At 49.8% G+C, this 13,975-nt stretch overlaps 1 protein-coding gene across 17 annotated transcripts in view; it reads left to right on the forward strand.

Annotated features, from left to right (window-relative positions):
• Positions 1–621: 621 nt before the first annotated feature.
• Positions 622–13,975, forward strand: part of NF2 (neurofibromin 2) — a 38,754-nt gene continuing 25,400 nt past the window's right edge. For 3 of the 17 annotated variants that reach the window (XR_003255293.1, XR_003255295.1, XR_003255294.1), the window contains exons 1-4: positions 1,375–1,709; positions 8,567–8,692; positions 9,796–9,918; positions 12,123–12,206. Coding sequence is in view for 12 of the 17 variants with exons in the window: in XM_026076555.1 (XP_025932340.1) it covers positions 1,491–1,709; positions 8,567–8,692; positions 9,796–9,918; positions 12,123–12,206 (552 nt within the window). In the remaining 5 variants the exon portion in view is untranslated. Of the gene's footprint in view, positions 646–1,365; positions 1,710–6,320; positions 6,342–7,052; positions 7,128–8,449; positions 8,483–8,566; positions 8,693–9,795; positions 9,919–12,122; positions 12,207–13,975 lie in introns of those variants that run through there. The other 14 variants (XR_003255297.1, XM_026076554.1, XM_026076553.1 and 11 more) reach the window with 11 other exon arrangements.

The raw sequence follows: 13,975 nt of genomic DNA on the forward strand, positions 1-13,975 counted from the left end.
GCCCCGGGGCCACGGCGCCCCCCCTGGGGCAGGGGCCAGCGCCGGGGCGGGTCGCCCTGCCCGTCTGGGGATTTTTCTCCCTCTCATTAGCCCCCGGGGGGGGTCGTTAGCCCGCTGCCCTGCTCGTCTCCGCGCCGCCTCTCGCCGCTCGTTTTTGGGGCCGTCGCCTCCAGGAGGGCCCTGTCGCCTGCCCCGGGGCCCCGGTCCGCGCTGTCGGGGCCGGGGGGTTGCGGCCCCCCCGGAGCCTCCGGTCCCGCCCGTTGTCTCCAGCGCGGACCGGCGGCACCGCCGGGAGCGGGAGCGCTCCCAGCCCTAGGGCAGCCTTGGCTTTGGGACCGTGGCGCCTGAGCTCTGGGGCGCCCCGAGACTCTCCCACAAAGCCGGAGGCTGCGGCTCGCCGCCGGGGAGCAGGATCCCACCCCGCCGCCCCTCTCCTGCCGGAACGAGCGGCTGCGGTTTGCGCTTTCTCCGTCCGCAAGGAGCAGCAGCAGGCACAAGCTCAGCGGTGGACTGTCATTAAGAGCGGGGAAGCTGCTGCTCAGTGCCCCGCGCCACTTGCATACGTGGGCAAAAGCAAACCCCTGCGTCCCTGTGCTTTCATGCTTGGCGTATATTATATTCCTGTTGAGACCAGACATGAGAAGTGTAAGTCCACAAAGAAAACTTTTTAGTGAGATATGAGGGAAAATGGATTGTTCATGCCTCAGATTTGTTTTGCTGCTTGCTGCTCAGCAGCCCTCATGAGGAGACCAGGGCTTGAGTTATATTGGGTGCCAAGGCTTAAATCTACAAGGATTCAACTTAAAACACTCATGAGAACAAAGTTTGCAAACGCGATATCACTCACTAGGTCCATCCACTGGATGAAATGTGTTCAGGAAGGCACAGGATTGTGTTCTGATATCCACTTCCCTTCTGGTTGTCTTTTTCTTTAATACTTTCTTTTTCTGGCTCTTGATAATTCTTTGGTGCTCTTCCCTTGGGGGCTGATATCAGCCCCCAGGAGTCTAATTTGTAATTGCTATTTTTACATGATCAGCTGGGCTTCTAGATTAGGCATGTAATAACTGAAAGCCAACTCTACCCAGATGAAAACATAAACTAGTTTAAAAAGAAAGGCTCTTCATCTGATCAAACTTTTGCTGTAATTCCAGTGCCCATAAGCCAAAAAAGTATTTGTCCTTGTAAATTTTCTTGCTGATGAAATGCGTTGTCAGCTCTGTGGAGCTTCCTCCTGTTCCCAGGATTAAGGGTTTATTTTCACCCGCAGCAGTGCAAGGTTCCCACCATTGCGCTGCCGGGAGAGGTGAAGTGTCCTGGCTCGCTTCTCACCTGCTTTCCTGAGGCTGCCAATGATAAAGAAAAGGCAATGCTTTTTTTAATGGTGTGGCCACTTGTCTTCATGTTGGGCTTCGAGTATTTGTGACATGGGGACATAGTGCGCTTGGGTCAGGTTCGAACGTGTGACTCATGCATCTGAAGACAGCTCGATGGGGAGGTTCCTGCTCAAAAAGCTTGTTGCTGCCACTGGCTTCCCTGCACACAGGAAGGAGCTGAGAGCCTGCGGGAGGGATCCTGTGCTGCTCCCCCAGCAAAGGACACAGCGGGACTTCGGCTGCCGTCCTTCAGTGCAGAGGAGCACTCGAACTGGGGAAAACTTGAGCAAAGTGGGGAGGTCACAGGGCTGTTTCACACCATGCCTGGTGCAGGTGAGGTGGGAGCCTTAGTCGAGCTCCCTGGCTGCATATCTGCCCGCTTGGTCCGCGGCTGCCCTGTCTGAACGCGCCAAGGGAGAGTTGGGGATCTCTAGCGTTGTGCTCTGGTTGCAGAGGAGCCAACCTCTCCCAGTGATGCCGGCTGGGTGGAGGATGGAGGGAATCGCTGCTGCTTCCAGGCTGCTCCTCCGCGTGCTTGTCCCTGTCCTTGCTGCTGCTCTCCAGCCGCCTCCTAGCCCCGCAGTGGGATGGAGGCAGCAGACAACAAGGGGCTGGCAGTTCCTCCACAAGGCCGCAAGTCCCTGTGCCTTTGGTTTACCTCCAGCTGCAGGACCCACGATAAATGCGGCGACCTCCCCACGTCCTGGTGCTGGGGCTGCCATCCCTTGGCGAGGAAGGCTGCGGTACGAGCAGAGYCGCCTGATTTGTGGCACCCTTCCTCGCTGGCATCTCTTGTCCCCCATCCCCTCTGCCTCCTGGGATCCTCGTCCTCCCCTTGTGTGGCAGAGGCAGCCACCGCTGCACCTCCCTCTCCGCTCCCGCCTTTCTGTGCAGCGTTAATACAACTGATTTTTCTTTTTTTTTTTTTTTTTAAATATATACTTCATTCCACAGCTCTCTACTCTGTGTTTTCATGAGTTGGGCTTCCCAGCCCTGTGACACTGCTAACACCTTGAAGGCATGCCAGTGGAGGCCCAGGACATTAAGGGTGGCCAGGCTGGTGGAAATGGTTATTGTTTATCGCTTCTTCAGCCATGCTGCCTCAACCAACTCCTTCGTGGTAGGGAGTACAGCTTAAGCTTAAGCTTAAGCTCACCCACTCTGCTTGGCATGTTTTTGGTAATGGGTTCATTTTTAAATCTGCTCTGTGGGAATTCCCAGCTGTGCATTTCAGGAGATTAAACCTGCTTTGCATCTGTCTGCTCTGCGAGTAATGTCCCTAAATGGACCCTAAATCTGAAATAATTCACAGAAATGAAATCTTAATCTTTTCTAATGCTGTGATGGAACTTAATAATCACAGCTGGGGTTTCACTTTAAAGATTCATAGTTTGTTTGGGGAAATCTTAAAGGTGCAAAGTCAGTGTCTTCCTTTCTGTTGCTTCCATTACGGCTGCCTGAGTGCGGCACCTAGTTAATTGATAGCGTCTCGAGGAATGATACACATTTGCGTGTCTCTTAATATTGCTGTGTTTAAACCAGTCCCCAGTGACCCCATCTTTCTGAGAACACCTGCAAATGGCTTGTGCAGTCCGTCAGCTCCCTGTGCTCAGAGGGTAGTGCAGGAGAAAGCTTCCCAAAAGGCATTGGGAGTTGACGTTCTCCTGCAATGAACGCAGCGATGCGCTGGGTGCTGCCCAAGGAACGACTCAGGAAGTTATTTTAAGTGTCAGTAGTGCAAATCAGAGCTTGCTGAAGCGTGGTACTCAAATTGGGAGGGTTTTGATACTGCTGCAGGGTGCTATTGCCGACAGTTTCCTCTGTGACTGCTGCTTTCTGGTGGTACCTTCTGCCGTCACTTGTGGTGGCCCTGACCAAAACAAGTCGATGAGCCCCAGACTTGCACAACTCAATGTGGCAAAGCTAATTTTGCTGACGTCTCTTCCAGATGAGGTTGTCTGATATCTGTCATCTCTGGCATAGCTTAGCTCCATGGTATTCTGGGTCTGGACCTTCTGAGGCTTTTTTCCATGCTCTTCTTCTGCCAGGACCCCATTTGCGTAGGAGCTGCTGTGGTCAAGTTTTCTCCTCACATGTGCTGAGGTGCAGTTTTTTCCCCGAGACCCGAGCTGCCTGGTTGATGGGAGAGCCCCGGTCTCATTCTCATGTGTGTCTTTGCCCCTTTCTTGTTGCAGCGGCTGCAGCTGGGCTCATAGTTCTGTCTTTGGGGCTGCAGCACCTTTCCTGAAGGCTGTTTCTCTGTAGCCATCTTCACAGCATTGATGACAAATTAAAGTTCCCGAGTAAGAGCAGGTGCAAGAAGTCGGGGTGGTTTTGACCTCAGTCTGGTCCCTGCCCCAAAACTGAAAGGCAAAGGAAGCAAACGGGAATGAGGCAGCTTCCCTCGGCTTTGTGAATACTCAGGAGAGGTTGTGTAGAGGTTCCTCCATCCCTGGTTAAATGTTTTGCAGCTTCTCACTGATGTTGGTAATAACAGTGACCTCTTTTGAGGCTGCTGAGCTTCTGCAAGCTGGCAGAAGGCTGGACTGGAAAAGGCAAATCTGTGGGCAGTAGCAGCTATTTGAAAAAGCCGCAAGTAATCCCCTCGGCTATAAACTTCAGTAAATCGTCAGGATACCATCTGGCAAGGTAGCATTTGGGTTCCTCATGCACCCCTGCCCTGATCTCATCTCACTTCTATGGAAATGCTCAGGAGCTTGTGCCATTTGGTTGCTACTGATGTTTTTAAAGAGGGGGGGGGGAAAAACATGCAGAAATTGGCAGGTTTTCTCATTCGACTTTATATTTGGAGGGGGTTTACACCAAAAAAGTCAGAAATCCTGCCGACTCATGACTCTGTCATTTGGGAATTAATTCTTCAGAGCTCTCCTGCTCATTGCAGTTCAGTTCTGCATCCCCTTTTCATGCCGTGTCCAAGTCGCACGGGAATGTGGATCCTCTCTGACTTCTTCCTGACTGCGCCCTGTGTCCAAAACATTTTCCAGAACCCCCATGTCCCCTTGCAACCTCTCTTAAGCTTGTTAAACTCCAGGCTGCCCAATTGCCTCCAGATAGCGAAGGTTCAAAAGTGCTGTCAGTCCCCTGACTCCATGATTAATCCCGAGGAAGCATGTTCATGCAAAGGGGAAGACGGGAGGACGTTTGAGACAGAAACATGTTTTTCTCTTTTGGTATTTACTCCAGTTTTGATGCCCTTTAATACCTTTTCTTGTACAGACCATGTCTTTCAGCTAGGTGGGTTTCCAAGTTGGAAGTACCGGAGCAGGGAAGCGGCTTTGGGAACGATCTGCTGGCGGCTCAGAGGCAGCACTTTTGGGGAAAATCAAGCAGCCCTTAGGACGAGCAGACGAGCACATGAGAGCCCGCAAGTTTTAGCTTTGAGTCATTCAATGATAAACTTGCAAATTGTTGGGGCAAGGCTAAACCTTTTTTTCTCCCGTGTTGCCTGGCGTCGTAAACTCCAGCTGGCTCGTCTTTCCCCGGCGGTAGGCTCCTGACACGTGACGGATTGTCAGGAGGGTTGTGATCCTCTGCGTGGATGCCGTAGCCTCTGCGGCAGCAATGCAGAGGCACCCCAGTGGGACCTGAGCATGTCTTCAGCCTCGTCCTGAGAAGATGAGAGGTCCCTGGAGGAGCAATGTCCTTCTCGCCACTTCTTGGAGCCTCTTCCCCTGCGTCATGTCGCTATGACCGCTTAACTTGCACAGCCCAAACCTAAGTACTGGAAACGATGCTCTGGGCCATCACTGGTTCCCTTCCCTCTGCCACTCGCTTTGATGCCAGCCTCAGGCACCGTGGCCTGTCCTCGCTCATACCCGCCGCGCTCTGTCTCGTGCAGCCACCAAGAAACATGCTCAGCCGCACCATCTGCCTTGTTACACCTGGCTGCATTTCTGGCCTCCTTCGTGGTTAACAAAAATAGATTTTAATTAAAAGCTTGTTATCGAGTTGTCATGGAGYATTAGTAAATAAAAATAACTTTTACAGTCCCATCTTGTGGCTCAGTAAGTGGCAGTTGAAAGCATTTGACATCTGTTTATTTAAGAAAATGAAAGGATAGTGATTATTGGATTCTCTGTTTGCTCTCAATGGGCTTTAAATCCAAATAAATGGGGATCTGTCATGCTGCTGTTATCCTTCAGAAGGGTAAATACAGTCTGCAGTCTTGGGTTCACCTCATTTTGAGCTGTAAACTGTTGTTTGGGCATCTCCTGATGGGATGAGGAGCAGATATCGCCTACCTGTTTGGCTTTTTCTCCCTCGGGTGCTTGTTGGAGGCATGCGCTGCTCAGCTTCTGCTCTCTGCCCTGCCACCTCCTTTCTGCCATCTCCCTCTCTGTTTCTGTGGAAAGATGCCGTATCCTCCTGTTAAAGCTTGCTTCTTCCATAAGGCTTCTACAAGGAAATACGTAACGATTTAGCGCAGCTTCCCAGGACTCCGTCTCCCTTTTCTGTTCAGTCTTTTGGGCCGTAACGTCATCTGAACAGTGCCTGCATTCTCTTTATTTCACATTGAGCATCAAATTAGCACTTAAATTTAATAAAATGATCTGGTCAGCTGAAGAGCTGTTTTCAGCACTCCTTAAAATATTTGACTGCACCAATTTTTTCTTTTTACAGATGTTCACCGTTTCTTCAAGGTCCGGCTTTAGAGAGGACAGTTGCACCCTCTTGTGTCCCAGCGCCCCTTTTTTTGTAGCGCTTGGCCTCCCGCCATGTCACCCTTGGCACCCGCGGGCAGTTGGATAACCTGCTGCTCGCTTTGGCCACTGGCGTGCAGATTGTCTCTACCCGAGGAGCAGTTGTGCTTTCCGACAGGGAGGCGCAGTGCTTAAATAAATTGCCCAGCTGCATTGGAAATGACTCTTGGTGGGGGTTAATAAATAACCCAAACCCTGTTAACAGCTGCCAAATCTGACATCTCCGCTGGAGAAAAAGATGATGGTAATAAGCCAGGCTGGAAGGACCCTATTCCGACAGGCGGTGGAAATACTCAGCATTTACTTAAAATCCATACCGCTGATGAATCGCGCATGCTCTGCGCTTAGCGAGGAGCAGAAATTCCCGCGATGCAAAACAGCCGCCCAGTGGCCCTTCCCCTGTTCTTAAAGCTGCGTGTTCATGCAGTCCTCTCCCACTTGCAAAACATATCAAACAGCCCGTGCTAAGACCAAGCTAACGGGAGAAGACAAAACCGCACCATCGGCAGCTGGACACGGACGTGGGAGCGCTGCAGGCGACCTGGCTCCCTTGGGCAGGGGGGCAGCAAAACTGCCATGGCTGCATGTCAGATTAAGGGKTTTTTTTTCATGTAACTTTTTCTTGGGAGACTGATCTTTATTATAGCATCGGGCCAACCACTCTGGCAGATGGCTGAGAGGGAATTTTCCATGATGAGCCTTTTTGTAGTCTTTTCGAGAGTTCGTGATTGCTTGCAAAATCGGCAAGGACCGGGAGGTGGCGGCACCCGGCTGCTTTCTGGCTCTTTTCTGCACAGCCTTGGACAGCGGGTCTCTGCCTCTCGCCGTGCCCACAGGGCGCTCTTGCATGTTTTACGGCCAGAAATGTGACAGTTAATGAGATGCGGCCTGTGGAATAGGGATAAGGCGGGCTGAGGGCCTGAAGGTCCGTAAAACAGTCGGAGTTCAGCTGTCAGGAGATGCCACTTGAATGCAGATTGTTGTTTTAAGTACCAAGGTGCGGAGTGAGATCATGTATGCTGAAATAAAGGTGGCTGCTGTTGCACTTAGATATTTAGAAGGGAATTCAGCATGGTCGGCTGCGACGTTATGGCTGGAAACTTCAACACTGCAGTCAGGAATTTTAAGCATATATTTCCGTAGCACATGGGTACAAAGACAGAGCAACGGTATAAAATCTATCACAGAAGCAATTGGTTAAAATATTTCCATGCCCACATTGTGCGTTCACCCTGCAATTTCAATGCTCGTGCTTTAGTGCTTGCTGCTGGGCTTTTAGACTGACTGCAGGCTTGCTTTTGGGGAGGAAATCGTTGAATTGCATTAGTGCAGTGTGATGAATGAGGATTTGGGGTTGGAGAGCTGCAGGAAATCGCCCTGGGGCAAATTTGCTTGTAGCCTGCAGCTGGTGGGAACCCCCCCGGGGAGGCCCTCGCTGGGGCTGCAGGGCAAAGCCCAGCTGGAAACGCCGATTCCTGCGTTTGCACGTATCACGCCGGTGCCAACCAGGCCATTGAACCCATAGGCTGAAATATTGGCTTTCAAAAAAGAAAAGAAAAAAAAAAAGCCAACAATGCTTTATGCAAAGCAATTTAATCCTAGTTAAGAAACAGCCCTTTGGTGGCAGCCTTTTTTAAGTGCCTGCAGGAATGGTACAAAACAGCCGCTGCGATGTCTATTGTGCTCTAGTTTGAACCCGTGAATTAACCCTCCTCCTGGAATAACAGCCGGGAAGGGACCTGCTGTCTGTAACATCCCGTGCCAAGCCAGAGCTCCTTGCAGCGACCGGAGGACAGCTAAATGTGGGAAATTAGGGGTTTATAATTGCAGTGCTGCCAAACGTGCTCCTCCTTGCCCCCGAGGTGGCAGCGGGCGACAGCAGGAGCGTTGCTTGTTAGATGCATCTGTTTTCTGTCCCTTTTCACCTTTCTGCTTCCCAAAAGCTTCTGTTTTTAAGAACAAACTGCAGCAACAAGGTGGGTGCAGCTGCAAGATTGTGCAGGGATTCCTGGGGCTGTACTTAGAGACATTAGAGTTACCCAAGTGCTGTTAAGAGTGAATTTTTTTTTTCTTGGTGAACATATACCGCTTATAGCAGTGCGTGACTTGGAAGGAACTAAAATGGCCCCGTCGGATCTGCTGCTGAATTTTGGTGGTTTATCAGAAGAAATGAGCTTCTTGCTCCTGGCCTGAGACACAGAAGATATGGGCCCTTAGCGGCATTTTCAGGGAAATAAATCACATTTCAGTTCCCAAGTGCAGGAGGAGGTGGTAAGCTGCAGGTGAGAGTAGATGGAAGGATATAAAGTGTGCTTCGTTGGGATGTTTTCTTATTTCTACCAATTCAAACCCAGATGAAGTTGCAGGATGCAAGCATATGGTGAGGTGAAAAAGGGTGGATTTGGCTGAACAGAAAAGAAGTTCTGAAGTCCCTCTTTACAGCTCTGCCTCCTCTTTCTTCTCTCGCAGGTGAAGTGGAAAGGGAAGGACTTGTTTGATTTAGTGTGCAGGACACTGGGACTCCGGGAAACCTGGTTCTTTGGCCTTCAGTACACCATCAAGGACACAGTGGCTTGGCTCAAAATGGACAAGAAGGTTGGAGCTTACTTTCCCCTCGCGAGGTCGTGTGCAGTGAAGAGGGAGGATATATTTTCCTCTCTTTCAGCATACCTGAGGTTGCGTTAGGTGTGCTGGAGAAGTGAACTGGGAGAAGTGCATTTAAACCTCGTAACCACTGCATTTAACAAGTCAAAATGAGAAGAATTAGCCAGGATTTGCCCCAATCCCTCCCAAGCCTGTGAGGCTGCTCACCTGGATCCCCTTAGGGCATTTTGGGGAGGCAGCCATGCTGGGATGCCAGACTTTGAGGGGACTGAACATAAATGAGGCCTGATAGTTTCTTTTAGAGAATCTCTCACATGCTCCCAAATGACAAATCTTTCAGAAACTTGCTTTCTGGGATATTGTGCAAGTAGTGGAAAAGTAAGGCTACACTTTGGCTTCTTGCTTGGTGTTTGTTGTCCAAGATGCACAAAGAGCTCGGGAGGAGGAAGAATAGAGAGAACAGGCGAGGGACATGCGGGAGGGAATCCTCTCTGAGCTGATGACCGCTTAGCTGGAGAGGTGCTGGATGTGGTGCTGCTTGCACCCAAATGATGTTGCGCTAAAAAAAGAAAAGCCAGTAATTGAGACTGGCAGGGAAGTCTTGGTGAATCCCTCATGTCGCACTGAGGTTTTAGACTAAGATAAATCTGAGCTGGACGTTGCCAGCACAAAAAGAAAGATAGCAAGGAGCAATGCTGCTACCCAGCAATGCAGGGAGTGACCAGGGAGCCTGCTGGTGGCGGAGCAGGACTGAGTGTTGCTGTAAGAGGAGCAGGACAGGCAGCATGTGCACCACAGAGCAGGATCAGCCTTGGCTTAGCGTGAGCAGCTCATTCCTCATGCTTTTTGTTCCTGCCTCTTTTGTTTTTTGTATAGTTATGAATGTCAGAAATCTGCCTTTTTTCTTCTCTTTTTTTTTTTCTGTTGCTTTTTTTAACTGTGATTTCTGGGCTACTTAGCTCGGTTTGTACATCCTAGATGCCAAAAATGTCTGACAAAAGCTAATCGGATTGGGAGAGCTGTGTCTTGGCTCCAAGAGACAGCAGCGCTGTCAAGGCCGGAAGCAGTGGCTGAAGTGCTTTTGTGTCCCTCAGGTGCTGGATCACGACGTTCCCACCGAGGAGCCTGTCACCTTTCACTTTCTGGCCAAGTTTTATCCAGAGAATGCAGAGGAGGAGCTGGTCCAGGAGATCACCCAGCACTTGTTCTTCCTGCAGGTAGGAGCCCGGTAAATGCACCCCGTTCCCAGCTCCAGGGAGCCAAAAGCCAGGACAGGCAGAAGTGCAGGAGGGTTGCAGGGTCTGAGCAGGTCAGTCAGCAAAGTGTGGACCCTCACTGTTACATTCACCCCCTCTCTGACAGGAGCTGTCTTCAACTGTAACAAAAACATTTTAAAATAGATCAAAGATGGTTTGTCTGATGGAGCAATAACAGGAGCCCAAATCGGCAGACTTAGTAAACTGGTGATTAGTAATATCGATGTGTTGCAGTTAAGGAAAATGGCTCTATTGGATGTGAAGGATGTGGTCTCGGATCCCTCCTCCCTGCAGTGCAGTGTCATTTGCACGGAGAGATGGCCCTTGCCTTTGCACCCGAGAGCATTGCTAAGTGAAACATGGGAATCCCACCCTAAAGGAGCCCATGAAATCAGCCTGTTCCAAGCCAGTGAGGTTCACTTCTTCCCCATAGTCTTTCCAAATATTTGGAGCAGAAGAAAATCCCAGAAGCACGACCAAGTCAGGAGCTGATGGCAAAAGCCGGGTAGGAGGGAAAACCCACCGGTGCCAGCTGCTCCACCGGTGCCAGCTGCCCCACCGTCACACATACTCGCACATTAAGTGCCCGGCAAGCGTGGGGACTGACTCTGGACGCTGGCTGTAAGCTCGCTACCATCTTCTGTCCTGGGGAATCAGCTCAGCTGAGAAATGAAGCCCTGTTAGCAGAGACACTCTCTGGTTCAGGCAAATATCAACTTGCTGAAACAGTTTCCTGTAAAGGGGTGTGTGAACGCACAAAAGACACTGCAGGCAGGAAGGTCACAGGCAGTAGAGACCTAGTCAGGTCCCAGGTTGCGATGGAGATGTCTTGGCCACTTCCAGGGAAGTGCATGGCTTTTCATCTGACGCTTCTAAAAATAATGGATGCTCGTGTTCTTAGGTTTGTTACACCAAAGTGGAGGCAAACTGGGTTTGAAAGCTCTTAGAAATACAACTTTAGTGTGCCTGCCCCTTCTCTTCCCCATTGAAACGAGTATTAAACTGACCCCACCACCCCATCAATGCTCCTTGTTGTTCCAATGCTGGTCTTTGGTCTTTAGGGCTAAAGAGCTTCTAAATGCAAAATACTTCTGTTAAACTTTCCAGCTCTGTTCTGTGCTCCGCTGTCTCCTGATGGATATTTCGAAATGTCCAGTTTGCCACAGATTTTGTCCTTGATGAGGAAAAATACTTCTGGCATGCTTGAGAAAAATCAGAGAGGAAAAGCAGTGAAAGCTGCACTTTTGTAAATGCAGACCATGACTTTTCCACTAGGATTTCTGATAATACGAGGTGGCTGTGCTCCCATAACACATGCGGGAAACAAGAGCATGCATACGCCTGCAAGCTCTCCTATTTATCTTAATGCAGGAGAACATCTTCTGTGATTAAGTTTTAACAGACTTTGAGAACACAACACATGCTATGAATTCAAATCAGTGTTAACTATATCTCTGCAACAATCCGTTTAAGCCTCCCATGGAAATAGAGTGCTTGTTTTGTTTTGTTTTGTTTTAATCTATATTTGGGGAAAATTAAGTGTGTAAAACAAAAAATATCAAACATGACAGGTTTAATTTTTTTAATGTGGAGAAGCCAGGCAATGTAAAGCAGTGGTTCGTGGGAGTTGTATGTTGGCTCTCCTGGGAGTGCCCCAGGAGGTGACCCATGGCCCTGCTTGTGCTCGGGGGAATTGGAGAGTACCCACAGTGAATGCCGGTGCACACTGACTTCTAAAGAGGCCTGCGTATCCCAAGAAAAAAACCTCTGTGTGCTCAGAGGATGAGCTGCCAACTTTTTTTTTTTGTTTAATGCAGTGCGTGGATGTCACTTCAACACATAGATTACGCCTGAAGAGGTTTTATCTCTGTATTTACACATGAGATTTTTTTTTCCCCTTGCCTTTAGCAATGGGATGTAGGTTCTGCCATTTTCCACGTATAAATTTAGCTCTTCTTGCAAACCTGTCTGAAAAAGGCAGCCTGTGAAAGTCTGCACTCTTCCCTTCAGAGATTTCCCGGGCCTGAATTGTAACTGCTGTTAGGAAAACCATTAACCGGCTGGTTGACAGCTATAGTTAAAACAAACTGCAGCCATCTGCTGTGACAGTCATGCTTTGCACAGCCCCACTAAACCCGTTATGTGTCCTTCGTTGCTCTGTGCAGGTAAAGAAGCAGATTTTGGATGAGAAGATCTATTGCCCTCCCGAGGCTTCAGTGCTGCTGGCTTCCTATGCTGTCCAAGCCAAGGTAGGCACAGAGGAGCCGGAGAGGGTTTTCAGCTGCCCGTGGACATGGGGCAGTGGGTAGCTTTGCTCCCAAGAAGGTGCTTTGCGATACGTCCACTTCCCGAGCAAGTGGAAGACAGGGAAAATTGTTAAAAATTTGAAAGTGGCAGAACCACACTAGCAATGTTGCCTTTTCTGCACTGGTGATTCCTGGCTGCCTTCTGACTTTGGGCAGATTTTTGCAGTCTCTTTACAGGGCTCTTTAACAAGTGCTCAGCTTAGGAGCTGCAGCCTACTGAAGTGTGGGTTAGCCCAGGAGCAGAGGAGCTTCTGTAGCCCATGATTTTTTTAGATCTTCTCCCTGCTCTCACCCTTGCAGCCAGAGGCAGATCAGCGATGGGACTAACGCCTCCGTTGCTTCCCCGGGATACTCCCTGTCCGTGTGATAACCACTTTATTTTGTGTGTGGCAGTTTGCTGTGTTAACATTACTGCAGTTTTGGAGGACTTTTCCTGTCCTCTCCCAGCACCTTTGGTGGTTGAGCATGGGTGCTTGGCCTCGCCAGACAGGTGAAAAGCTCCGTGGTCGTTAAGTCTTCCCCTTCCTTGGCTGAATGCTTCTGCTCCATACCCAGAGTCAGGGTTTTTGCTGGGGACCTATTTAAAAGAACACTGTTTTTGAATCCAAAACATGCAGCTTTGGACACCTTGCAGTGGGTCGGCTCCTGGGATAGCGGGAGCAGCCTGAGGGATAAGGGAGGGATGTTCCTGTAGCAGGTGGGAGAAGAGGTTTAGCTCAGAGCTGTTTATCACCATACCTGCATAACTCTCACTGGATTGAGGGCTTTCGTAGCTGAGCACTGAAGATGCAGCGGGGGGGTTGGTTCTGTTGCCTGAAGAGGTGAAAACTGAGCCTTTTCCATGAATCCAGTCCTCAGTGTTTCACACTTGCTTTTCCTACCTTGCCTGATAATGTTTCTCATAACTCTTCAGTCCATGCCCAATTTTGTCTAAGGGCTGTGTGGCATGTAACAATATTGCTTGATGATGAATGTTTGAGTTTACTAGAAAGAGATGTTTTTTCCTCATATCAATGAAAACATGTTTTGTGAGAGAGACTCATGAGCCAGGGAAAAATGAGTGGTTTCTAAAAATGTTTCTATTTGCATCAAACATTCATCGCTTGTATTAGAGCGCATGAGCGAACACTCACTTGGCTTTCTCTCCTGTGACCCAGTGAGCTGAAGATCCATAAGGGATAACTTTTCCTGTTGCCAAAATGAATAAACCCTTGGGTAAATATTGAGCCCTGTTAACTTGTGGCTGTGACAGCTCTTGTTCTCCTGATCAGGAACGGGCCATAGTTTGGTATAGGATTGCTGTGCTATCATGTTGCCTCGGCCTGCAGCTCAGCTGCTCACCTTGGGCTCGGGGACACCCTTGATTCGCTCAATATTCGCTTGTCCTGGGAGGGGGGCAGCTGGAATCAGAGCGTTTTTCCTAATCTACAAATTTTGATTCTGCAGAGAGGTTATTCGATGAGGGAGGGATGCCCTTCCTTGTCCTACCTTGGTGACTGCTTCAGGCACGACTTTTCCTTGTGGCCCCTCTCAACTAAGCAGGGCCCAGGCTGAGTTTCCCCATCGGTTTTTCCAGCATGGGAGGAAGCTGGAGGAAAAATCCTCAGTCTGGAGCTGGGAAGAGGCATTGCAGCTGGTTGTCTCCTTCCAGTAACACAGGATAGCRGTGTCCTTTCCAGGGTCCAGGCGTCCTTTCTGGACAAGAAGGTGGC

The sequence above is a fragment of the Apteryx rowi genome, unplaced genomic scaffold (assembly GCF_003343035.1).
Source record: "Apteryx rowi isolate R43461 unplaced genomic scaffold, aptRow1 scaffold_434, whole genome shotgun sequence".
NCBI classification, from domain to species: domain Eukaryota; kingdom Metazoa; phylum Chordata; class Aves; order Apterygiformes; family Apterygidae; genus Apteryx; species Apteryx rowi.